Source organism: Centruroides vittatus, unplaced genomic scaffold (genome assembly GCF_030686945.1).
Source record: "Centruroides vittatus isolate TY-2023 unplaced genomic scaffold, ASM3068694v2 contig_178, whole genome shotgun sequence".
Lineage (NCBI taxonomy): Eukaryota > Metazoa > Arthropoda > Arachnida > Scorpiones > Buthidae > Centruroides > Centruroides vittatus.
Genome location: NW_027121089.1, coordinates 335259 through 363217, shown reverse-complemented (window position 1 = coordinate 363217; position 27959 = coordinate 335259). Strand labels below are relative to the sequence as shown.

The 27959-nt window shown below is 37.6% G+C and overlaps 1 protein-coding gene across 3 annotated transcripts; it reads right to left on the bottom strand.

Moving 5' to 3' along the window:
• Positions 1-1062: 1062 nt before the first annotated feature.
• On the bottom strand, positions 1063-27594 carry LOC136969401 (katanin p80 WD40 repeat-containing subunit B1-like). 3 transcript variants are annotated; one of them, XM_067263545.1, is made up of 19 exons: positions 27307-27594; positions 19858-19988; positions 18845-18962; positions 18669-18769; positions 17689-17730; positions 17365-17448; positions 17173-17288; positions 17026-17097; positions 16447-16597; positions 16253-16380; positions 16079-16129; positions 15875-16002; positions 14582-14629; positions 13770-14212; positions 13524-13694; positions 13374-13450; positions 4018-4092; positions 1536-1652; positions 1063-1462 (listed from the first exon to the last, which is right to left on the bottom strand). In XM_067263545.1, exons 1-19 carry the CDS (start codon positions 27335-27337, stop codon positions 1330-1332), a joined length of 2217 nt encoding a protein of 738 aa, XP_067119646.1. In that variant the 5' UTR covers positions 27338-27594; the 3' UTR covers positions 1063-1329. The 3 variants fall into 3 exon arrangements, with proteins under 3 accessions (XP_067119646.1, XP_067119644.1, XP_067119645.1); XM_067263543.1 differs by lacking the exon at positions 27307-27594 and adding an exon at positions 20087-20459; XM_067263544.1 differs by lacking the exons at positions 14582-14629; positions 27307-27594 and adding an exon at positions 20087-20461.
• Positions 27595-27959: the final 365 nt, after the last annotated feature.

The following is a 27959-nucleotide window of genomic DNA, read 5'->3' as shown; positions in this document are numbered from 1 at the left end:
GAAGACTAAAGGAGGAGGTTGGTAGTAGTGATGGGCGGAGAAAGGGGCGGTTCTAGAGCACGTGGCCCTGTTACTCTAGCCCCTACGTGATTCATGCAGTTCCTAAATGGAACAACCAGTAAATTTGTCAATTAGAATGTCTCCACTGATTCATTCACGCTCCATTCTATCCAATCGCATCCAAGTGGATGACGATTAAAGGCTTAAGCAGCATTGATTATTATTAATCTTCCTTAAAACTTCAGTTTTAAGGAAGATTAATAATAATCGACCTTGTTGTAACTCTTTTAAACACTGAATTTCCCTGAGAAGTGACTTAAGACTCGGTGCCCTGCACTCTCACCCATTAAAAATGGCGACATTCTAGACGTGTCAGGATTAATTATCCCTTTAAGTTGTAACTAAAAGAGACCCCCCGATGGTGGAATTCAAACATGGTGGTCCCCGACGCGTTTCGCTTCACACGCACACAAGATATATTTTGGCAGATGAATAAAAATATTGAAAGTCACTAAGCCCCTATTGATCTTCTCCCAGTCTGTGACGTTGTATAGTCCAGGAAACAGTATTTATATAGGTGTATTGTGATCGAAAAGGGCTAACTCGAAGTACAGTAAGGCGAAAACGTCAATTCACTTACTCAGCTGGATATCTGCAGGGTAGCATGGGAACCAATCTGTGCGCTGTGTTGGAGTATCAAGCTATGTCACGCCTTCTTAAGCGTTATCTAACATTATCTTCTGGTGTCCTATTCATCACCGGCAGTTAACAGCTCAATTGCTTGCGTTGACAGCAACCTACCCGAATGTTTCGTATCTGCTTTAAGGTAACGAATGACTTCCCTATTCATGCGACACTGACAAACTGACCGATGAGGGAAGGGAGCACACCTACAATTCTCTCCTCCTTCAGGTATGTCATCTTTTGTACGACCTTTCCTGCAGGTAAGCAATGTGTCGTACGTCTTACTTAAAACGCGATAGGGAGAAAAAAATGCTTGAATTTTTTCCTATTACAGGGCGATTGCTTGAAGTAAACACAAGACAAGCGGGACAATTTACATATATATATAAAAACGCTTTATTTCTTCTCTTCACGACGATGAAAAAGGGTCGTATAAAAAAGACAAGTAAGTGTAGGCAAAAATTTGTCACCGAGTTCAATAAATTAAGGGAAATTTCCCGTCCGGTCCGTGATTTTATTAGTGTTTCTTGTGTGTCACTCGATGCGTGGAAGACGCAACCGTGGACGGACGACGCTGATTGGACGGTCGGGCGACGTAACGCGATCGAATCCAGACGTATTAGTGTTATCACAGAGGGCCCAGTGTCATTCTAAACACTGCATCAAGATATGGAGTTCTCTGAACGATTGTCCCAATTTGCCCTGAAGGGTTTGCCTCTTCAACAGGAACGACCGGATGGACAGCAATTGGTTATAACAGCTCATGCACTTGTTGTACCTGTGGAGAAAGGGGTGAAAGGTCATTTCACGTCCGACTGATTCAATTTTACGAATATCCGCCTAAAACTCACCTTTCTTCTCTGGTGATGTCCACGCCGACTCCGGGGGGTGCGTTGATGTTGCTCTTTATCACAGAGGCAAAATTTTTCAGGATCAGTTTTAGGGAATTGCACCCCACCGTCATGTAGCTGAAACAGAAAAAGCAATTTTAGATTTTTTTTGAATAAGTAAAGGGTGCTCAATTTGGCTTTAAATTCGGTGCCACGAAGCGGTACCGTTCCCGAAGTCACTTCCTTTGTTTCCGAAAACACTAGCCTTAAGGAAATGCCCTACCCAATCATCACGTAGGCTATAGTTATACGAAATGGATGGACCTCCCGGACCCAATGATTCGAACGGTACCACTTCGTAATCACTGTTTTCCCCGAAAAATGGGCAGAAAAAACGAGTTTGCCTTTAAAAAATCCCGTAATTCCCAAATACCCAGCGGGCACAGCGTAGGCACACTTTCAAGTTCCGGGCGTTTGGGGGGAGGAATTTCCTTCTCCAGGGAAGCGGAAAGAAACCTACCCCCTCACTTGGAAGCAGACATTCTTGAGGACAAAACGTTCGAATTTTTGGTAAACAGTTCCACCCAGAACAACTATAATTATAGAAAAGTAACGAATCGAACTTTTTCCAATGTTGGGGCACCTGGTTGTCAGAAGAGGGGCGATGCCTACTTGATTTATTGTCCACTAACAGACCCTGTTATTTGCTCAGGTAATATCAGCCATTTCGAACAACGCAAAGCGCGTTATTAGTGGGCGAGCGTAAATATGCAATTTATTGTTAAAGACCATAAGGTGAATTTACTGTCCGAGACGCAAGAAAAAAATCCGGAAATGTCGATCGTCTCGTTACGACCTAAAGGAGCACCCCCACTGAACTCTGACACTCCACTCACATAATACACCACACTTTAACGGGGTCTACAATGAATGAGTCAAAGATAAAACACTAAAACCTCTACCTCGTTACACAAATACGAGTTTAGTTTCAAGGAAACTTACTGAAAATGCGATTTAGTGGCTAATTTTTATTAATAAACACCCAAAAAAATCAAATACTACTTTCACACGGGTAGAAATATCGACTATTTTACTGTTAAAATTGGCCCTACGAGAGCATCTGTACATACGGTGTTCTATCCTGTCCGATACACGCTCGCAAGTTCCTGCGAAAAAACTGCTTGTAAAAAACACGGTTAACTGATTTTTGACCACCGTACGTACTGTCAGGATGACAATTGTTTTACGAATGCTAAATACAATGGGAAAAACGGATGCATAGTACAAATCCTTATTCATTTTCTAATTTACTGCTTTCTTACTACTGTGAAGAACCCCTCTGACATCCTGCTGAAAATGTGCAGTCCTTTCCCAACCTTACTAAAGTAAGATCCTTTATGATCTTTACAAACCTTTCATTCACACTGCGACGAAAAGGAACCAAAATATATTTTGGAAATTGAATAAAAGTTTGGATCTTTGTGACTTTTCTGTGTTTGTGAGGGAACGAATGGTACTGTATTATGAACGATTTTATGAACAATCTTTTTGTGCATGGTCTGAAAATCCTTGCATTGAGCATTGTTTACTTACACAAGGACTCCTAATTAATGACGGTTCCACTTAAGGAATGATTTCTCAAATATAGAATAGAAAAATTGCTTATTTTTGGGGGAATAACCGTGGCAGGGTGCAAGCCATTGTTCGTCCCGACATCTTAACACGGACTTCCACTACACAAAGTAATAGAAATGTAGTGCCGAGTGAGAAAAAACTCCCCGGAAGGACGGACATAAAAATCAGAAAATGCCCGGAATGCGAGATGAAAAATTAACTTCTTCACCTGACAGGTAAAGGAGGAGTCAAGCACGCATGAAATCAGTTCAAACACCCGTACAACCTCTAGTGTATAAAAATGGCAAAGCGATCGTTGTTTCGCATCATCCGAGCAAAGATTTATGATGCCAAGTGTCAACCGTCTGGGATTAAAAGTCGCGCCAAGTCCACATAACTCAAACGATGACATCTTAAAAACGGGGCGGGGGAGGACCGGTCCCGTTGCCCTTATCAATCACGTGACCACCCGCCGAGCTCACCTGCGCGACACCTGGGACCTTCACCTGTCCGAGGGATGCGAGGAAGGAGAGGAGGACCCGAGTATCGCCCAACGCTCCAACGATCCATACCATTGGCTCTCAATGGCGTTGTTTGGGTTAGGGACGGGGTAGGGAGTTAGCGAGACAATAAACAACGTCGCCCCTCGCGACAACTTCATTTGCCACGCTCAATACTACCCATTGCAAAACGTACAATGGGTTACCTCCTACCAAACTTGCCCATTGTGTAAACGCACCCTGAGCGAAACATTGAATTATAACGCATGGCATAACGATGCTGCGACATGTCACTTTTTAAAATGAAAAAATAAACAAACAAAACAAACAATACGTCTATGACGTTAAAATGTATAAATCGATAAACAAGTAAAAAAAACAATACTTACGCCTCGTACTTGCTCTGCAATAAATCATAAATGGGAGGTAGAAGGATCTGGCAAGCATCCAGGTTCCATACGGACCTAAAACGAAACGCCATCTGTGTTAATAATCCACGTCAATTAATCTGCCTCGATTTAACGCTTGCGCGTTTAATCGGGTGATACATAAAAATACCAATCGATAACTCCATTCTGTGCCAATTGAGCCATCTAGCTTGAATTTGACATTTAAATTGGACAACGAAGTATAAACTTAACTAAAATTGTCGTGGGTTCGGTTCCAGTGTGATCCAAACCCATTTCTTCTATAACACGAATGCTGTTTATATTTTAAAGGGCCAAGATTCATCGTCTTCAGCAAACAAACCATTAATTAATTCGGTGATTAAACAGATGCCATGTTAATAAAAGAGTGGGTTCGGACCCCACAGCTATCAGTCTTATTTCTTTGTAGGCTATTTTTTGTACCCTAATTTGTCTACATTATTAATCCTTTAGAAGTGTAAACTATATAACTCAAACTGTCGTGGGTTCGGTCCTAGCGTGATTCACACCATTTCTTCTATGTTCTGCTATGTTTTAATGTGCCAAATTCATCATCATCAGGGCTCATCCCATTAATTCAACCATCAAGTAGTTTGGCATGTTATCGAAGGAATGGGTTCGGACCCCACAGCTTGCATTCTACCAAAGAAATGCGACTAATATATTTTTTTACCACAATTCTGTTTATTTTTATGAAGTAGATCGTATTTCTAACGACTAAGAACAAAGAAATTTAAATCATGTTTTTCTTTACAGGTCCACCGTCGTCTAGCAGCGTTACAATCAAGGGATAACTAACTCACCTCCCAAAAAGTGACTTATCAGAAACTCGAGGTGAGAGCTTTATGTACAGCCTTTACACCTAAAAAGCCAAAAATTCTTTATTTAAAATTGCCTTTAACTGAAAAAAAAACAGAGGAGAAATTCGAATCTCGACGGAATTGCAAATGACATTAGAAAAACCAAGATTTCTTCCTCTTTACACTTGAAAAAGGTATTTGCTCTTTGCTAATCGTAAAATGTCACAAGTCTACATTTAATTCTCTCGAGAATTTTTCATTTTTCTCGTTCCCGAAATTCATAGAAACTCGAATTTCTCGCAATACCCGGAAACTGCACTTCCACGCAGCATACAGATTGATAATTGCATTTAAATGACGAATTCGTCTAAGAGCAAATTCTATTGGAAGATGAGGGTAAATCTGGTGTCTTATTGCATCACGCTTCTTCGAATAGAAACTTTCCATTCAACGAATTAATCCCGCATTCTACGAACACCACCGATGACGAAACGTCCCAACGACTGGTGTCTTAAATCCACGAATTGGGGGATTTCTTTTACCATATTCATGCCCGCCTTTCCTCATTTTTTATGGAGAGAAGTATTTTAAAATAATTCCGCTTAATTTTGGGGGTTAAACAAGTTTAATGCGCTGCAGCAGCTTACACTTCCGTATGCAACTCGTGCCAAGTTTTTTTTGCCTATTTATATCCTTCAACACGCGGCGCCATCTATCCCTGCTAAAAGTAAATAACCTACAACTTATTCCACTAGCTTTTCGTGGCGCCCTCTGGTGACAGATTATGTAACTAATTTTGGTCTAACACACTTATTTTTTAATATTGAAATGCACGTTAGAATAGTTTAATAACATTTTAAAAAACTATTATAAAATAAATCTCGCCTATCACAGGTCGAAAATTACCATTCAACCTGTTTAATGTAGTACAAGTTACACAATAGCAATCTATATATAGAAACAACAATTCAAAAATTTTTAAAAATACCTCTTGATAAACGTAGAAATGTATTTAACATTATTATTAAAATTATTTTTAGTATACAAAACACGTGATCAAACAAACAGTAATACAATCCCCTTTGTAGGAAGGCAACCGCTTGAAGTGGTGTCCCCTCTGGAGGGCTCAAAACTTTAGTGTTTTACATTGTAATTTGGTTGTGCAACTACCACACTTACCCTATTGTTGTTACAACACTAACTAGATGTGGAGTCAGAAGCAATTTTGGAAAAGAATCAGTAAACATGTACAGACTAATGTCAGAATTTCAGTAATGGAAATGGACCCACGTGTGTTGCATAGTCCAAATTATGTTTCTTTCTCTAAGCATTCGTCTTCCATGCGCTTACACTTCTCCCATTGTTTTTGTAATGATGCCGTGCCTACAGTATAAAGTCTTAGGTGATGTTGGAGGCACTACACAACAAACTCTCCGACTTTGGAAGATTCGTAGTGTCAAAGTCGGAGGAATTTCACGTTTCCCATCTCCCAAAACTTCATTCAAAAGGATCAAACACGCAATCATTGCACGGTGACACATCCTGTATGTTGGATGATCCTAAATTTTCTAACAGTCACCTCTACCTGTGTTCTGACGCCAGCCAAAAGACAGCAATTGTCCAGGCAAATATCTATGCCAAAATGATAAAGTGTCGGCACATTGAAGACGAGTACCAAGAGAAAAACAAATTTGGAGTATTAACAAATACAAAGAAGTCGCACTGCCCTCTTATCGGCTTTAACAATTCTGACTCAACAGTGCTTGCTAGAGCTGTAATATGGGTGGGTCCAACTTTGATAAAGACAAACATCCAAGTATCAAACACAAATTCGTGTTAATAACAACCACTTGGCTTTTATTAACACGTAATTTGTGTTTGATACTTCGAAGAATAATACAACACGGTTTCACAAAAATCAACAAAAGACAAACATATTTAAGCACAAATGTGATGATTCTATGCTTGTAGAAGTTTGGTTTTCTGCTTCAGGAAGTCTGACCATCTGCATCTGCAACCCATCAGATACTTCAATTTACCAAACACATGAAAGTTTGGAGTGAAAGGTCCAGACTAGGATAGATACTACAGAGATTCCCATTTGAAGTTCTCAACCTTGTTACGAGCCATACTGGCAGGGTGTAGTGTCAAATTATTATGCCATATGACAACAAACACCGTACTTATTCTTAACTGCTGTGTAGAGTAGTTGCAGGGTTTCACGCTAACATTCAAACCTTTCACCATGCAATTTTTGTGTTTGGAGAATTGAAGAAGCACCTGAAGGGTTACAGGTTTGTCTTGCATGCAGAGATAAAGGAGTGGTCACAGATTTTCTGACACAGAAACCAAAGTAAAATAGAAATGTATCACTACTGATGTCATGTCTTGATAGTAACATATTTATTTCCTTTATCTTTCAGGAAGATAAACTTCCTTTCATTATTGCATTTAAAACTAATTAATTTATTGCAAGGTACTACATGCTATATTCTATATTCTATACAAACTAATCTTAATTTCTCTGGTTATAGCTAAGCCAGATCTATAAAAAGTACCAGTCAGTATGGATGACAGAATGGAGACACCATCAACATAAGTCTATCATTTGTACAAGATGTCTGAAAAGTCACTGTGCTGTGGAAAAGGTTTGTTTTATTAAAAGTGAAATCTTACACATGGTATTGCAGTTTCTCCTACAGCAAATGCCAGAAATGTCCTCTAGAGGTCCCAAAACACAGGGGCTTGAAGTGTGGATACCTAGCAGGCCTTATTCCATTGGATATGATGTAAGTGGCAAAAAAATCTTTCAAAAACTGTAGTCCATAAACCAGAATGTTCATGAGCAATTGGTAACTCAATCTACTGCAAAGTGATGGTTCTCATATGCAATGCTGTATGTATAACTTACATTACAAATTTCTCACCGTGTGGCAATTTTCAGGTGCCCTGTATCATCGTTACTAAAGGTTAGCATTAATTTTAGTTAACCTAAATACAGATACTCCTCGCTTTATGACCTATCTGCTTAACGACCACTCGCACTTACGACCAATCAAGTTTCGACTTGCAATTCGGGGAATTCCCATTCTCAGCTTGAGTGTCGATCAGTGGCGAATGATGACATGCGCACTAAGCATACTATAATAGGCTTGCGCGTACTATAGTTGTCTTATAGTACTATAATAGTCTTTTTATGAATAAATTTGTATAATTTTACAACGATCCTATATTCCCAGCGCAAGCTCCTTGCTTATCGACCAATTCGCTTAATGACATATTCGTCGGAACGGAACTTGGTCGTAAAGTGAGGAGTACCTGTATACACAAATGGTCTAAAAGTCAGCTAGCTAATATTTGGAGTTTATTTGGTTACGGCAATGTGATCCACGGGCGATCTGCCAAGGGAATACCTCCCGGGAGGAGTTTTATGGGAAACATTTATAACACCTGAATAGGGATTTGGGTATTAAAAAGGTAAAGAAATCCTAGAAAACACGTGGCCAGCCTGTTGGCAAGATATGAACCTACAACGAAATAGCAGTATTCACTGGTTTTATCCACTTAGCCACTGGTGGGCAGCTAACATTTGCATCACTATGCTAAGTAGTAAAGATAATTTTATAACTTTGCTGTAAACTAATTTGTTTTCCACAATAAACAGTAAATCAAACTGTAACAGTTGACTTCCTTGTTTATCTTTAATAAAATACACTAATTGAATTATAGAATATGAACATTTATAACGTAAAGCTCATTTTTAAACTATATTCATTAGAAGATAGAGAGCAGACTTAAAATGAAATAAATATTTTATATCACATGGTACCATGTGTTTCTCACATTTCAGTGTAATACACTCTTCTCAGTATCATTCTGAATATAATTTTAAATCTTAATATTTAAGTTTTTTTTTTGAAAAGTATCTTGAGAAAAATAATTAATGTTAATACAGAAGAAAACTATAACAGACCTATTTTAAAAATCGAACAATAGAGCAGAACAATTATCTATTAGAATAACTGGAATTTACAAAAAAAAACAAAGATCCCGTAAAGATTTTCTTTATAATTATGGCTCGTCAGATCATAGAAGTCAAAAATATTCGATTAAGGTTTCAGATTTCTACTTTATTGTTCTACATACTTAAACTTGAAAACAAAGAATAATTACATAAATAATATTTATATTAAATCTGTTTAGTCATTCTAGTCGAGATCAAACGACGAGACCCGAGAGACCTTAAATATTAATCGGACAAGTACTTTTAGAACGAGTAAAGCCGATTTTACACTTAGTATTTACCAAATATAGAGCAGTGTCAATGACCTACCGGTGACTAATATTGTGTATTCGTTATTTCACCTCCTTGTTGGTATATCGAGCCAAATAGGCACTATTCGGCAATTACTAAAAATGAAATGTACGGATCCGGGCCAAGGGCATAAGAATTTCCGAGTCGGGAAGTTAGAAAAGATGTTATAGTAGGACTTTGGTGGAAATTTAACATTTCATATTTTCAAATGTTATTAAAACTATAATTTTCAGTTGATGTTTTATGTTCTACAATATATTTATATATGTTAGGGTATTGACATAACAGGATATTCCATAAATAACCCATCATTTAATTAGAAGTAATTCTAATTAAATGGTAAACTTCTTCAAAATACTGTGCAGTCTACTGTGATTTATGATCTGTAGCTCTCTTTCAGTCAACTCTTGTATTATGAAAAAGCTTCTTGTCTCAAAAATTGTTGAAAGTAGACTTTCCCACATCTACTTTCCCACAGAAAGTAGACTTAAATACTACAGTAGACAGACGTATTTTGAAACCGTGCTGGTAATTTTTGTCGATTCATAAACTCCATAAGGTTTAGATACGCGGACACTTGGCAACGTTTATCGAAAAGTTCGTGTTTATCAATCGCGGAATAATATAGAATTAACTTTAACTGATTTATGTCGGTTTTAGCCTTACCAGACCTTTCGCAAGAACCCGCAGAGATCGGAGTTATGTGATAATGTAAACTGCATAGATTTCCAAGGAAAATCCTTAAAGATCCGAAGTCTTATGGTATGTTAGCATAGTTGTAAATAAGCTCTCGCACACGTAAAAATGTTTTATGTATATATTTTATTTTACGACCGATTTGTGCGTATTATGTTTCTTAGTCGGCCGAAGAGGGGCCTATGCAGCCTGAAACTTACACAAATACAGGTGTATGTACCGACCGAAATAAACTTTTTGATAAACGTTGCCAAGTGTCCACGTATCTAAACCTTATGGAGTTTATGAATTGACAAATACTACAGCAGAGATAACAGAGACTTCTGATGTTACCAGTAGTGGTGTGATAAGTCTCTGTTATCTCTACTGTAGTATGAGATTTACTTTCAACTCTTGTATTCTTTGTTTACCACCATATTTTGAAGAAAAATTCTCTTGTTGCAATCTCAACTTGTAATGAGAGAATTTGAAAAGATTTTGAAAGCATTGTCCAGGTAAAAACTACACCACTGACCAGAATGAAAGTAATCCAATGGTTCAGGATCAGCACCATAGGTAGAATGTGGGAAAGGTTTGATTGCATCTTACCTTTCGTTCTTAGCAATGTACAGTACATGATGTAGCAAAATATGCTTTTGGTTGACTAAAGCATGATATCACTTGAGTTAAAGAAGCACACCAGTTTAAATTGAGAGAAATAAAGTTCAACGGTTATCCCACAACAATTAATGATGAACTTGTAGCGTAACGGCTTTTCAAAATTTCACCAAACACATTCAAACCTACTACACTTGTTAATTGGTTTTGGCAGCCGGCCTGGATTCAACCATTGTTTTAACATGTCTGGATTTAGCAAATCTGTTTCATCACGAGTAAATCCATTTGACAAAGCAATTAATGGCACACTTCCATCCGTTTTGTGTCTGCGCCTGTGCAGAAAGCAACTGATGTAGAACTACTCCGCAGCACCTATTAACTTTCCCAAGTGCAACAAGGTAACTACACACTAAAGATTTCAAAGCTCCTATCCCATTCGATATCCCGCAAGTGCCTGCGATCAAATTAGCTTTAACAACTTGACGCACGGCTATAGAATTACGATAAATTTCAGTCCGAATAGTTTAAATTGCGAAACTAGTATTCTGTAGATTGTGAGAACACCATTAAAAAGAATAGCATTCCAACAATAACTTAGCGTGTTTTTATAATATCGTTATTACAACTTAAAAATCACACTTTTGGTGTGAAATGCAACAAGAACACATTTGTACACATTTCCTTTGTATTTTTCTTAAATATAAAGCCTTAAAGGTCGATTTAAATAAAAAGTAGTATGATAAAGCAGATTAGAATTTATCAACTGCAAGTCTTCGGACCAGAGTTGGTCTGAGAAAAAATTTCAACGATCCGCAAAAAGCTATTTGATCTTAATAATGCTTATGCAATCAATTACAGGTGACATTTAAATAGTAACATATAATTACAATACATACTTTGTTACATACACTAACTGTAGATAACCAAAAATACCTATAATTCATAGTGACATTTAATTACTGGGCTACGTAGAATTATGGATAATTTTATCAGTCCGCGATGAGAAAAAGGTCGAAAAACATTGAGTAGACTGTCAATTATCAGGGTAAATGGAAAAAATACCATCCCAGTTAATCAGTACCATTGAGAACGGGGAAATTTTCAAAAGAAACACAAAGAAAACAAAGCATATAACTATCTCACATAGTTATTCATAATAAAGCGAACACTTCAACAAAACACATTCTCCCCTGTCATCTCTTCATGCAGATTGCTCAAATACTAATAAAAAATGAAAAACCTCAATAAAATAAATAATTAATAAGACAATTTGGCACTAGAGCTTGGCGTTAGGCGCCATCTCTTACTAAACTTAATAATTATAATTAAATTAAATAAATAATTTTAATAATTTGGAACTGGAGGAAAATGTAAGTAAATAGCAAAGTTACATAAAAAATGTATTGCTAAAGTATCAAAGTTATCAGTTCTACTAAATTATATTAATAGACATGAGTCAAATGCAACTAGACACCAGTTTAAAAAAATCAAGGTGAAAGAATGAGTCAATAACGACTTGTTTCTTTCCTCTATTTTATAAGATTTTGATTCAATTTACAACTTTTATTTTGAAGTTTTGATTCTTTATAAATTAAGTAAACCGAAATTACACATTTAAAGTTGCAGTAAGCCCTTAAATTTTGAAAATTAAGACTGGTTTGTTCGTTTACGGCAATGTGACACGTGGACAATCTGCCAAGGGGAATGACTCCCAGAAAGACTTAGTGGTCCATATTTAGGTGCTACTAACTTGAAGAAAACCCGGAAAACTCCACGAGGCCAGCCCGTCGGCGAGGCACAAACCCACGACCGACTACCAGTGTTTAAAGAATGTGTACTCCAACAACCCAAGAGATGGTTCGTAAGTTTGATACCCTTTGCACTTTAACAAAGATTCATCATTGCTACTACACATCACAGTGGGGCCAAAATTAATAAATATACCACAGAGAACTTTTCAGAAAAGAGACTAACTGAAAGATTTGACAAGTTAATTAGCAACTTTGCAGTATAATGAGAGACAGAGGTACAAAAAATATAAGAACAGATACAGATTTACATTCCACACTGCAAATTTCAGACAAGCGTCGCTGGACTAGTGCCAGAAGGGCGAGATTCGATTGTCTAATCCTTTCTCCACCCTGCTACAGATGTTACGAACTTACGAAAAAACTAAACGGTTGCTACTTTCACAATTATACCGAAGAAATTTGTAATTGCTACTCCCACTATTTATCAAAATTTCTAATTTTCACCAAACGTAACCCAACAAATCAAATTTTTAATACACTCCACCTTTGTTGTATTTGGAAAATGTCATAATACTAGGGAGGAAAGTCATCTCGTGCCATACTGCCCACTTCCAAAGTGGGCAGCATGGTGTGATTTGCATGAGTCACATTTTTTTAGTGGGAAATAGTTACATTTTTAGCATTATTACTTCATCTACACATTAAGAAAATTGCTTAATTATATCTTTGTTTTATTACAGAAATAAACTATGTATTAAAAATAGTTTCCAGTTTTTATTCACGTGCCTACGTATGCCAGCTGTTGGCAAGTTGCAAACCCACAACCAACTACAAGCATTTTATCCATTTGGACACCGACGGGTACGAAACGTAGAAAAGATCGATACGATGCGGGATGCGAGCCTGCAACTTATCGGCAAATATGTCGGTAAGTTATCCACCGTCCAATCCTAGTTTCTAAACTTAAGCATCATTTGAAATCATCGCACATTCGTACAGGTTATGCAACGATCCTGCATTGGTCTGGGGCAAACTTGCATTGTAAATTATGTATTTGGCAAACAGAAATGTGCAATAATGGCACCGTTTTTAAATTATGTAGGCTTACGTGCGTGTATGTCAATCGCAAAAGTTATAATTTTAAAAATAAATACTTACGGCCTAAGCGTTATGACATTCAAGATATCTACAATTATAGACTGGTTATTCATTTGGACTGCGGACTCCAATGCTATCTAGAAAAATCAGTGTACGATTTAGCGTTTTAGAATTATTGATAAGTAATAAATCTTATATTTTTTAAATTACTTTCATATCTTTAATGTTCCACTGCGCTAAGATTATCTGGAGATTTTTATGTCGGTGGGACATCACCGCTATCATGGGCTGGTGACCGCGGATTATGCAAGACATGGCTTCCGCCTCGGACATCTCTGGCTGATTGGATCCTCCGAGCCTCAGCGTGTCTTGCAGGTGTCTCTGGAGATAGAGATAATACAAACTTTAGAGTATGCAGGCATTTACGAGCTTCCTGCTTGTTTTGAAGTTACTTACGGGTAAAAATTCTTCTAAATCTAGACCGAAAGGATGTTCTCGTTGATCTGGTACGAAATCTAAGTAGTTGATTTCTGTTCTCTGCTGTAATTCTGGGAAGACTATGGCCTGTTTAGGATGTACATCCTTCTCGGCCGGTACGATCGGCACCGGCCTCACCACCGAGACGGCCGAGGTCTCCGTACAGGAATTGTACCGGAGCATCACGCTCTTCTCCAAGGGCTTAAGTAGCGACGTGCTAGAAGACGAAGGGAGACTGGGTCGCCGGAACGGATCCGCCGGTCTGGCGTAAGTGATGCCGAGCGCAGAGACCGTGGACGGTGTGGGAAATGTCTTTCTCTCGGAGGACGTTGTCATTATTTCCACCGGAGGAAGGAACGGAGACTGGCTGCATTCTAATCTTCTGAATGTTTTCACTTTAGAATTTACATTTTTAAGTGGGTCTAATGAAATCAAAATACAAGTTTTGATAAAAAAAACATTTACATCTAGTTTTTAAGATATTTTAACATAAATATTCACCATAAATATAAAATAAATTAAGAAATTTAAGAACAAAATCTTTGTTTTCTAAGTCTTACATGCTGTATTGTGCACTACATAACATGTTTGGTTAGTTAAATCATGCAATATAAGTGATATTTGGTATGTGTGAACACAAGTTTCTATTATCTTTACACGTCTGTTTCTTCACACAACAATCGAGTATCACTCGTAAGTGCTACTTTAGACTTTACACAAACCTTTCAGCATTCATTTAAAATAAATAAAAAGGAAAAAAAATAATAAAGAAAAGAAGCTAGCATGCATACCATCGAGCGGTGCCGGAAAGGGATCCGACTTGGGAGGCGTGCGACACACTGCAACAGTAGCAAAATAAAAACTTTTTTTTTTATTTATAAAAATGACAGCATAAACAATTTCCTACTAATTAAAGTAAACTTCTTCTGTACATATGCACCCTTTTATGTCATCGCCAATCGTCTTTTTTGATCCTCAAGTCTAGTTTATGTGATACAACTACTGCTGACATTTACGACACTCGAAAATGTCGATAAGGTTCGATGTTTACCAAGCGATCTGGAACATAACTTGCGAGGTGTTCCGAGCCCATCAAGAGCATTTTCTCTCTCTGGAGAGTGCCAATAATGCAACTTAACCTGATTTGAATACCTTCACCAACTAGTTTGGCAATGCAAAGTGCAAAACCGTGCTCTTTCCGGTTTCGATTGACAAAATGTCGGCAGTAGTCGTAACAATGCATTTCATTCTTAAATTGCCAAGCTTTTATTTTCAGTTGATTGGTAAAACATTTTATAAAAAGTTTATAAAAGTACACATATATCCGAAGAAGTTTGCAACCAAATTTTTTTGTGTGTATACAGGGTGTTCCATAAGTCTAGAACAATAGGCATTATGTAATTGGGTCTCTAGGTCTTTTTTTCTCTTTATCACAATGCACCCATCCACACCAGCAACAAGTGAACAAAATGGAAACTACTTTTGATTTCGGACATAGTTTCTGGACCTCACTCACTAGTCCATGTAGTAGCTGCCGTACCGAACCGAAGGAAGAAACAACCAAATTTCTAAGCACCTTTCATGCAACATTCTTCAAAAGGGAATTTGAAGATCTTGTCTAACACTGGAGATAGTGTGTAGAGCAAAACAGTTCATACAGTGAAAAATAAATGTAAATAGAAAATCTGTTAAATTTTTAATGTATTTCTCCATCCGTGCGAGTCCAATACCCAACTACATTGTTGATCTTTGTTGTTTTGCAGGTGAAGAAGCATGATGCCAAGAAAGAAGAAATGAATTCAAGTTATTTTAATGGTGGGGACCTATAATCAGTGAGGAGTTGCCAAAGACTAACTGTTTGGATTGCCCCATTTAAACACAGTTGATTCATCATTGATTGCAAGCCCTTAACATTAAAAAACTTGAATTTGTTTCTTCTTTCCCGCCGCCATGCTTCACCCACAAAAGAATAAACAAAGATCGACATAACTCCAGTGATTCCAGACTTACGGAACATCCTGTTTATATATAGTAGGGTGTGCGACACCCTATTTAAATCTAAACATAAAATACTCCATATTTACATTCTCTTTTTGAATGGAATATTGCATTGTAATCTTTCTGATCGTTGATATCGGCAAAAGACGTCGAATCGTCCATCAGATCGTCTATCGCCATCTCCAGATCGTCTCCTATCTTCATTTGAATGTTTCTAAAGTTTATATTGTCTATTAACAATTAAGAATACCCACAATACACAAAAAACTTGAAACATAAAGAGCACATACCCGGTAGATTTATCTTTCAATGGCTCTTTCTCGAAACTCTTCCTCGGATTTCTGAAATATAAGAAATTATTAATCATCTTTTTGGGTAGAAAGGGCTAATTTATAACTTTATGTCAATGTATCAGCTTACAAAATCAATTAGAGATGTTTAATTAAACAAGCGACCTAACTTACCCTACCGAATACGGTGGCTCGGCTACATATTTTATATTAGACTGACTACAAGTGGCGGCAAACGGTTGCACCCTCTTCAGATCGACGACATATACAGAGACGTGAATGGAATTAAATGTGCCGGCAATCTAAGAAAACATTGTATAATTCAGCTTATGGCTTACTTTGCAAAATTATATATTAAGAAGACGTACCAACTGATTTTGAGATATCGTTATATCTGCGACTTTTCCCCACCCCATCACCAACGTGTCAAACGTCCTGTTTGGTTCCCAACCGTACACTTTTAGAAGATCATGAGCACCACTGAAGAGACATTCTCCGTCCGGATGGAAGTAGATACATCTAGAAATTTGAAGATAATACGATTAAAGCATTTGAGTAATACAAAATGGTCTCAAGAGTAACATTTCAAGCACAAAAGTTTGCTTGGTCACAAAAAGATTTGCAGAGTGTAGTTTGGACGATCGGATAATCGTCCTTTTAAAGTAATACACATTTTTACTTGGAGGTACGTGTGTTCTCTGTTATATACATTCATATTTGTCCACAAACTGAATCAATTTTGAGAGAGGGAGAAGTTTCTGCACCACAGTTACATTTTGTTTACATATAAACCATCAACGAATCAGCAGAGATGCTGTAACGCACGACAGAAGCAATCGTCTATGGAAATTCTATAACTTCTCTTACATCAATAAGTTACCATGGTAAAGTAAATTAAATATAAAATGATGATAAACAACTCATTTATAATAACCAGCACGACTTACCTGACGGGCCCCGAGTCACCATCGGTTGAAGATACCATTTGGAAACTCTCCAAGTCCCAAAATTTCACAGTCCTGAAATTAAAATAAGTATTAACATTGCAGCAACTATTTTACTATACACCAAAAGGTGAATGTAGGACCAGTTACCTGTCCGCACTACCCGTAGCTAGTAGAAACTCATTTGGATGAAACTCTACGTCAGTTACCGCATTCGAATGGCCCTGAAACTCTGTTAGAACCTTACCCGCGGGAAGATCCCATAGCTAGAAAGGCAAGTAGTCGGTCGTCAAGGCAATGCGAAGTCGGTATGCAATAGAGAGTATACAACTTGAAATTTACCTTTATCATGCCATCGTCTCCTCCCGATGCGATCCACCGGCCATCAGGACTGAACTGGAGGGAGTTTACAGATTTACAGTGACCCTGAAAGAAAGAGAATTGGAAAATAATCAACAAGGTCCGCTCCAATGTCACTTGATGCTAAGTGAAACTAGTTTTTCTACGTGTGGGTAACGGAACGAGGTAGCCTCGAAAGTAGAAAAATGTAGGTCGTGCACTAACCTACTTATCTAATTTATACGTATTACTTTAAAACAACAGATGTGTGTCTTATCGGAAGGAATGCGGTTATAAAATTAGTTACAAATATCACGAGCAGCTCACCTTGTAGTGATTAATGCAACCTTTCTTCCTCACGTCCCACATCTGGAAATAAATTCTTTCGTAAATTATTTTAGCAGGAAATAAATAAATTTATGATTTACCATTTCAGAGACTGCGTCTTTCCGGATAACCAATTAACGACGGTCGGATCGAGCGGAGCGAGAAGATGCGGCCGTTCTAATTACACCGCAAAAGGAGATCTGTTACAACTCGGGGATGCCAATTTTGTAATTTGAATAGACAATTTGTAGACAGGTTAATTGTTTAAGGTATGTGTGGTAAGTATTTATGTTTACATTAATATTAATTAAAAACCGAGATGGGCAACATAACGACATGACATTTGTTGTGTCCTTAAGTGTTGATGAGCCCATGCATATCGCCGAGGCCACAACTGTGCGTATTGTTTGCCAAGCCTATATGTGTTATTGAAAGGTAAGATTTAATGGGCCATAAAGTAAGGTTTGCTGGGTCTATGTGTTACAGGGCCCGTAAGGTTTGCCGAAGCATAACAATCCTTACAGCAAATCAACTTCTCCTCAACCTACAATTTTTTTAATTAGTATCATCAATTTACATAAGCACCTCCTACAAACACACAGAATAATTGAACTGCGACTGCAAAAAATAGAAACCTGTTATTGTCTGTTTATTTACAGAACTTCCTTTTCCTCATACATTGCTGGCAGGCGTTCGGTTGTCAATGCAGTAATTTCTGTACGTCGTTTCTTACCAGATAAAAAAAAGAAACAAAATCTCATCCGACAAGAATCAATTTATGCATTCTCTTGTGTGCTATTTAAAAGTGATATTTTTTTACTGGGAATTTTCTATATGTATCTAATAACCCACTTACGCTGTAACGACGGCAAACACACCGGAAAAATAAAAAGTAAAAAATTGATTTACGTGTCCAAAAGCATTTTAATTCAGAACACGAATAATGCATCGGGCACAATGTCAAAATTAAAAATGAATACCTTGATGTTGGTGTCGGAGGAGCCCGATGCAACAAAATCACCGTAGGGATGAAAGTCAAGGCACTTGATACCTCCCTTGTGACCCGATAACGTTCGGACAACTGAGAACAACAGGGAAAACAACAATTACTCGCCAATGCCGTAAAATGCATTATTTTTACAGGCACGAACCTTACTTTTGGCAGCTTCCAGGTCCCATATCTTTAACGTTCCGGATGCAGATCCGGCACACACCAAATCTTCCAACTGGCCAAATTTGACACATTCTACGGACGTCGTGTGACCGGTCAAGCTCTGAAAAGATTAATTTATCGATAAATTTTCGGTTCGGCCGGAATTAAGGCAGATTTTTAAGTCCAGTTAAGTTCCGGGAATGGCTAAATTTATCCAATTCGAGGTATCACTTCCGTAAATAGTGAAACCGCTACACATCAACAAGATAGAAAATCAATAGCAGATGTGTCATTGACCCTGAGCGAAGCGGGGAAAGAAAGATCAATACGAGCACCTTTCTGGGAATACATGCGAGAATCTCGAATAAAAATGAATAATTTCCCTTCTAACGTATTCATATCTCGCGATTTAAAAAAGCTAATCGTATAATTATGAAGTCAAGAACCTCGCGAGATACCTAGACAGATTTTTTCTTCTTTACGCAAAACGCCAGTGCAGTTACCTCGCCGGATCTCTATAATTAAGCATGCCGCAAAGGGTACAAGTTACGTAACGCTCGAAATTTTAAAAATTAAAGTCTCGCACGCGACGGCACCTCTTTTTAATTAAGGAACACGCCGGAACGTAGGCACCCGAAAGTGGTGCTCGTTCCCATTTTCGGAAAGCTCGGCGGGGAGGCATCCCAAACGGGGTTACTTTTGGACAATTTACGAATAGAGGAAACACCCAGACCGATAACCTCGTTTCTTCGGACATCCACGCGACTCCACCTTCGAAAAAAGGGGCACTTTCCCAAGCAATTACGATATAATGTGTCAACGACACTCTCCTAAACTACTTCCGGTCGGGGTCAGTGCACTTTCTCCCATCCTCTAGAGGAAATGACGTTTGGTTAACGATCGCGTCATTAGTATTCTCCACACTTTCTTCAGCAACACGTGTAGGTGCGATCACGTGACGCGCCGACAGACGTCAAAATTCCGAAACAAATCGCTAAAAAAAGCTCGACACTCACCATTATGCAATTGGGTTTGCCGACGGCCCATAGATTGACCTTGCGATCTTCTCCACCCGTGACCATAACTCTCCCCGACTTTCTTCCCAAATCTAGGCACGTGACGTTCGAAGTGTGGGCTTGAAACTCCTCTATAAAGGACACAAAAAAAGCGATGTCAGGACACAATTTCTGCATTCCCGGCTCTCTAAATGCGCGCGCTTGTATGCATATACACATATATATATACCCCATCGCACTGAATAGGTACACTCCTTCCAATTCTTCTTCAGCGATCTCCGTTTGAGACCGAAGTGAAGACTTTGCAAGCTCCTCATCGGCTTCGGACAGACAAACTGTGTGACAGGGCATCGAATATCGCGCCGCCTATCGATCGACGCGGGTAAGCACGAGGGAAATTCCACTCCTGTTTTTAGCGAATTCAAATCCCGTTTCGTGGGATAACGCTTCCACTAAAGGCGGTTTCACTAGTGTTGCAACTGTAGGCGTAACACTACACCCTATAGGCTAGAAACGAGTTACTTGTGTCGAATCACGTGTGGCTACACTTCTAAATTTATTACCAACCCCCATTTTTTTCAAATTTTCAAACATGGTTTTGAAACTTTTGACCTTCCCACGTCGTCACGCAAGTATTTAATAAAACGCAAACACTACTTTTAAATTACTCATCAAGCGTGTAACACAACTCGTTCACTTCAAATTGTATACATAAATTACCCCTTCCCCACGTGATAATTTTGGGTTGTTAGCATATATCCAGGGAGTAACAGCATGGGTTATGGATAAATAATCATTAATACGGCGTGCAACACACAAAATACAAGCGTAACACCCCACAACATGTCGTTTTAATCGAGTAAATTACACACCAATCGCTCGTCCGGCGCGTAACACAACAGTTTGAAGTGACAATGCGGATGCAAAAGGCGAAAATTACTAGTGTTGAAGGTAACACAAGTTCGATCGAAAGCATAAATCTCCCCTAGACACCTAGTAACTTGTGTTTAGAAGGAAATTTACACGCATAAAAGACACCTCTACACGTGATAACTTGGCTTCATGTAGTTACGGATCGGACTGAACACCGATTACTCATCCAACACGGTAACGTACACTTGCGTTTAGGTGTTAAGTTACGGATAAATTATTCGTCCGGAGCGTAACACGACACCGAAGTGAGGGGTATTAAGAAAAGTTCCCCTCCACACGTGTTTCGGCAGCGTGCTATACATTAATAACTCGACCGGCGCGTAACGGAACACTTTCACTTCAGCAGTTAGGCGTAACACTCCCTCGGGCACGTGTTTGTGTTGAGAGTGGGTCAACCTTGGGATTCTTTATTCGGTGTTGTTAACAGATAACGTCGACAATTGTGTCATTATATGGGGGGTTTGGATTCTTTCCAAGACAAAGAGATGTCCTTGTTGACAAAGACCAGAAAGGATGTGTACACAGAACAGTACCTATATGCTTCACCTGTTTGTACAGAACATTTTTTAAATACATTTTTCCCCCCTTCTGTCTGCCATCAATGTACAAGGCCCACTAATAGAATTTTCTATCCAAAGAAGCATCAATACGAAACTATTTTTAACATCCCGGACTGCTTTAATGGAAATCATTGCATAAATTTGCATGTAAAGATGAGAAGAACTGATTCAAAAGGTGGGATGTTTCGTGCGCTAACTTTAAAAACTTTTAAACACAATGAAGATGCAAGAATTGAAACCTGCGGTGAATTAATTTGCCTTCAAATCAATTCGAACGTTGCAAAATTCACAAATTATTACCCTTTGAGGTCGCCTTTTGTGCACCCGACTCTTAAGTTGTGCCACTGGGATTCAAGTTTTCTCCTTTCAGCTTCACTTGTATGAAAATTAATCATAAACCAAGTTCAGTACTTATAAATTTTGTGAGAAAAATGCTAACCTTTACAATGGTCGATTGACTTTTGGACTACCTTGAATAATCATCAAAACAAACAACACATAGTTATGAGTCATTAAATTAATCATCATCATCATCATCATCAAAACAATTCATAAGCAGAATTTCATCATTGTTATTAAAAGAAAAGTGTGATAAATGTATGCAATGCTATCACCTTGCACTGTACTCTACCATCATCTATTAGAATGTGATGAGGCGGCGAGCAAGAGGGAATGCCTTCCGAATGACAATGCACTGCCTTGTGCTGCACAATGGACTTTAGACTGGCTAAAAAGCACAGACAGGAAGTATCGGACCGTCCTGTGCATAGTCCGGATTTATCACCATCTGATTCTTACCTCATTGGACCTCTTAAGAAACATCTCAATGACTTACACTTCTCGGTTGAAGAAGTTAAAGATGCAGACTTTTTGCCCTCTTCTTCGTAGGAAAAAATACGCAGAGAAGATTTTCAAATGGCTAAATTAATTTTGCGATAAAAGATTGTACCCTACTTTTGGGATGTGCCCCGGTAATATTCAAAGTTAAATTTTTTAAGATAGGAAAAATACAATAAAAAAAGCCGAATGCATTAAATGAGTGTCGTTATTAAACTATTTTCTCTACATTAAACAGCAAATTTAAATTAAAATCAGGAAACAAATTAAGAACAGATAACTGAAATGACGCCAGCAAAAAGTCTAGATCAAAACAAAAAACCTGCAGTATCACTTCAGGAAAACTGTCTGTAATCCCAGTTTAAAACAAAAATAATAAATTTACTGTTACGCTTTGAAAAAAACTACTAAACCTGTCATTATACCCTTTAAAGCAAACATTAATTAAACCCACTGCTTGCCCTCTAAAGCAAATACTAAACCCACTGAATGCCCTTTAAAAGCAGACACTGAACCCACTTCATGCCCTTTAAAGCAAGCACATTAAACTCACTGTCATCCCCTTTAAAGAACATATTAAACCCATTGTTATGCTGTATACACATTCAACATACTGGCATTCCTGTAATGTATATGTAAAGGAAGGAATTAATTATAAAAACAGAGCAGATAATAAAAAAATTCTATTGAATATTTAAATGAGACAAGCAGCAGACATTAAGTTAAACTCAAAATTAAAAAAAAAAATTGAAGGAGAAATTAAATACATTGATCAATTCGCAGTAGTGCAACACTCATTACTCACCGTAACTCATTCCAGAACACCGAGGAGATTGATTTACATTATGTTGTCGTTACGCCAGTTATTAAATAACACTAGCATAAAATCAAAGTCAAAAATTGTATTAAAAACACTTCATTTTTTACTACTTGATCTATATTTCGAGAGTCGGTCGACGAATATCATTAATTATACTACGGCCGTAATGAAGTAAACTGCAATTTTACGGTTACGAAATTGTCGACGAGGATAATCCGGTTACTTAACTTTAAAAGTATGAACTTCTGGTAACCTTTCTTTGTTTATCCTGCGTGTATCAACCCACCAGAACAAGTGATCCAATGAACCATGTTAAATGAGTCACTACAGAGTTTGCTTGGCTAGAAAAAACAAAATTCATGATCCAGCAAACACACACAGCAAGATACTGCCACATGCGTTTTCCTCCTCGCTCTTTACATCATTAAATTTACGTCGTTGCAATCGGTTTCCTAATGACGGCAATATCAGTTTACACAATTAGCAAGTATTTAGCCTTTAATTTATAAAACTAACTATCCTCAATCTCTGCGCGTCACTTCCCATCCGGAATTTCGGTGCTTTACATTTTTACCAAGAAACATTAAAATTTAATCAATTAAATATAACCCTAGCAATAACTGGATCCGATAATTGTTTTTCTATCTCGCCTTTTTGAAATTTTATGCCGTAACAAGGGCGTGTCGCTTTAACGGGAAGACACCAAACTTTGCTGTATAAAAACAGTCATATTTCTGCGTTTGAAAGTGTTCTTTGCGCAGAGTCAACATATGTGTAAAGTTCTTATATGTTTTGACGAAACGACACTCGACGAGATCAATATCCCGACTGAACGATCAATCTCTATCAACGTACATTTCTACAATTCTAAATTAATCGAGAGTCTGCCACCATTAAATATTTATGAACTGCAATCGCACGGCTGTTTTCACTTTCGCGTACTTACGATGCATATAACTCGCTTGGATAATAAGTAACAACACCGTTCAAGCCGTAACGACAGACTTAAAACATAATAAAATTACCGCTCGATACTTGTATCAAAATATTCAATAATTAATTGAAGCTGTTAATTCGAAAGAAGAGAAAGACTGTATAATAAAGGGGAAAGATAAATCCTCCACTAAGCTGTCTTTATCAATATAGAAGAGATGTTAAGCTTCTGAACAGTTAAATCTGTTAACTGTCGTGACAAAATAGTACTGTTAACCTGTATAAAAAGACCAAAGCTGTTAACTGGTTTGGCTGCTAATTAAAAATTTCCTCCTACAGCATACTCTTAAGAAACATATCAAATATGCCACTAGTTTGCTAACTAGTGGCATATTGTTATTAACACATAGCAAAACACCACATTTATAAATATACAGAATTGTTTCTGTTAACTTGCAACAGAAGAATGTGCATCTTACTACAGGTTGACAGCAATCTCCTACTGCATATTAATAACTAAGTCTTGCTACAGTTTGATGAAGCTACTAACTTGCAGTGCATAAGATTGTAGTGAGTCTATATCAAAACACTGCCAAGTGTTGAAGCAGAAAACAGCCTGAAACCGTATATACAGCAAAACTCTGCCTACTGGCACAGCAGAAAACAGCATGGAACTGTATATAATGCTGCTATAACTTAACTTATCAAAGCCATCATTAATTAGAAACACACACAGACGCAAACATGTGTGAAAATGCTATATTGTGATGAGAACAAATAAATCATAACACTATTCTTCAGGAAAGAATAATTTAAAACTTTCTTATGAGTGATCCTGTACACCAAACAATAAAAACTACATCAATATGCTATTAAAATGCAGTAATAGAAACGTTACTGGAGAAAAAAATTAATCAAACCGTAAAGAAATTCAAATACTCATTCATCTTTCGAGCATAAATTTTTAAAACACTAGATACTTATCAAAGAATTATCTGATTTTAATTTAACGATTCGCGTTTTTTGCTTTCGGAAGGGCAATAAACCTCGGAAAACCGTCGACTCGACGTTTCCAGACGTCACGGAAACTTTTAAAACTATCCGTTCCCGATCTCGAAATGCAGAAGTGACATAGTTAACTTATTAAACGTACGATTTCGAATTATTTGCATAGATCACATCTCGGCAACGTTACGAGCGAAATCCGTGTCGGATGTTTAACATTGGTGGCACCCGTTCTAAATTATTGATTTTCGCCACTAACTAGGACATAATGATAATATTCTTCATAACGTGCCTATTTAGTTGATTCGGAGTATAAATTTCACTCGATTTAACTTCCGCAGCTTTACTAATTTTTTAAAAATTTGATATTTTTAAAGTTTAATCTGCGTATAATGTGCTGGTGGTACTCCAAATAGATGATTTGCCATTTGTTAACTGCAATGTGGCACAGGTGGTGTTACAAATTGCAATGTGGTGCTGTAAACTTCTGTTCAATAATCAGTTATATTTTTGACAGCCCACAGAATAAAGCAATTGTCTCCACATTTCAAATACCAACAGAACCTAACGACAGATTTTTGTAGTGTAAAGCCGTGAAATTGCAACAGTTAAATAATCATCAATAACCGTTCAATAGATTTTGACCCGTGTTAAACTTCCTACGACCCGGAATGCATCGTGCTAAACAATCAAAATACAGGATGAAGAGTCCACCCCACTCTTTTCATCTAACAGATACTAACATGGCTTTTTAACCCAACCATTGTGCATTCGGCCAAGCACACAATGAGATATAAATTGTAAACTACAGGACCCGTGAAAAATTCCAGGAGTTTTGGTCCAACCAGATTGAATCTCCCGTCTCCCTTTATCAAAATATATGCATACTACTATACAAGCTACTTCTATTCTGGATGTACTGTACAGTACAAGCTTAACACATTGTATCATTTGGCTTAGGTAAAGGTTTTCATGTATTTTTGTTCTGTCAAAAAGAATTTATATCCACATTTTTCTTATTTGTCTTACGGATGTGAATAATCTGTCGGTACACACTGGACGATAATCATCGTTATCTATATTCCGACATATCATCACTGCATGAATCGTGTCAATAAGTAGGTAGTAAACGTAGTTTCATGTGAAAGATAAGCAAGAAACATACACTTATCTTTATAAACAATGCACAGATTTATTATGCAGTAACTGCATGTGTTATGAAGGATTTTAAACACTTATCAAGATGCGCTCTACTATAGAACACTAGCAGCTTGTCTGCTTCTTTTTAGGAAGTAGTTAAAAACCTACACTAACAATAAAATCTATTATTTGGCATATCTGTTACTCCCATTTCTTGTGTTACATTCTTGCACTTATTACCAAAGTATACTACATCCAAATAATGGACGTAATGGCACTCAAATACGTCGTTAACGTAACACCGGGTCATCCCGCCTCGGTTTTACCCATCGCAGACTGATTGGATTCGCAACCAGATCGCTTGTCACGTACGAGGAATAGCAAAAACAACATTCCTACCGAATTTGGTACGCATTGTAGGAGTTAGGAAGCAGTTTGAACTCGATTCACCATGCCATAGACTAACAAAGCAGCAACTATTACTAAAAGCAGTGTTTATATAAGTTATGTGACACAATCAGATTTGAATTTCTGCTTTTTTATCACAAGTAGAGAATAGACAACCGGACAGACGGATCTAACATTTTACCATCTACAGCTTTTTTCCAGTCGCAACAACTCTGCGCATCACTTACACATCCAAAACAGCAGAGAATTAGCTTCGAATACAGAATTTTCATAGTGTCGGGGCTGCCGAAACCTTTCGAAACACCACCGTTCCATTTTTCATACTAAATTCTATACAGAAAAGTCGATTTTGGATGTTACGGTGCATGTAATAGCACAAATTTGCAGTTTACGAACGAGATTTATGCAGGCCTCGCTTCGTTTTATGCACATAAACCTGATTAAAATACACAAAAACGGTAGAACACCGCTTACGAACACCCAAATAAGCAACCCGATTAGAAATTTGGCAATTTTGTTCTCAAATTTTGCCCAAAAAACTATTAAATTACAGAAATAGGGCCGAAGTCTATTTCATAATTTGTCAACCTTACTTATTAAGGTAATTTAATCATGTAGAAAGATAAATTAAGTTTCAAAACAGGGGGTTACAACACCAAGAAAAAACGACCTTGTTTGCTGATACCCAAAATGGAATAAGGAAAACGAGCAAATATTCCATTAAATACACTAAAATTGACAACTTTACGGGCGAATTTTACGTCATTTCTCACAGTTTTAACGATAGACAGACAGTCAGACACACAAACTTACGGAGCTTCCATCCTCGCTTAATACTCGACATATTTAATAGGTCAAACGTGTTGGGCAGGTCAAGCTTCTTTATCTACACCTGAAATGCCTGTCCTGGACGCTGTACAGGTGCTCCGTACACTTTGCTTCATTAACAATCTTCTTAAACACAATCTTCATTGTTGAAACTTACATAAATACACAAAACAGTACAACGTGAATGAAAACAACAAACTTCCATCCCCTCGACCAATGACGTGTAAGTTGACTCGGCCGGTTCGTTTAACTGTAACGACCCCCGTTAGTGGTCGATTTAAATTTTTAAATGTGTTCCTTCCGCTGCTGGCAGATGGCGCTGCGTTTCGACGGATGGTAACTTCCATTCGATTGGTTGATCGGGTAGCGTGTTTTTAAATCCGACCAATCGCAAGACGTCACAGCTACATGCAAATAATAAACGCCGAAATTATTACTTTTATTTGCTTTATTTATTTAAAAAATACTCAAAGTTGTTCCGTTCAAAGCTTAAAGAGTTTGGTTATTATTTAAATAATATTTTTCGTTAATAAAAAAAACAATTGGTTGTACGTGCTGCCATCTATTAGCGAGATTAAGAACTGTGTTATTTTATTCGCCTAATACAATCGAACCTCCAATAACGGCCATTTGTAAAC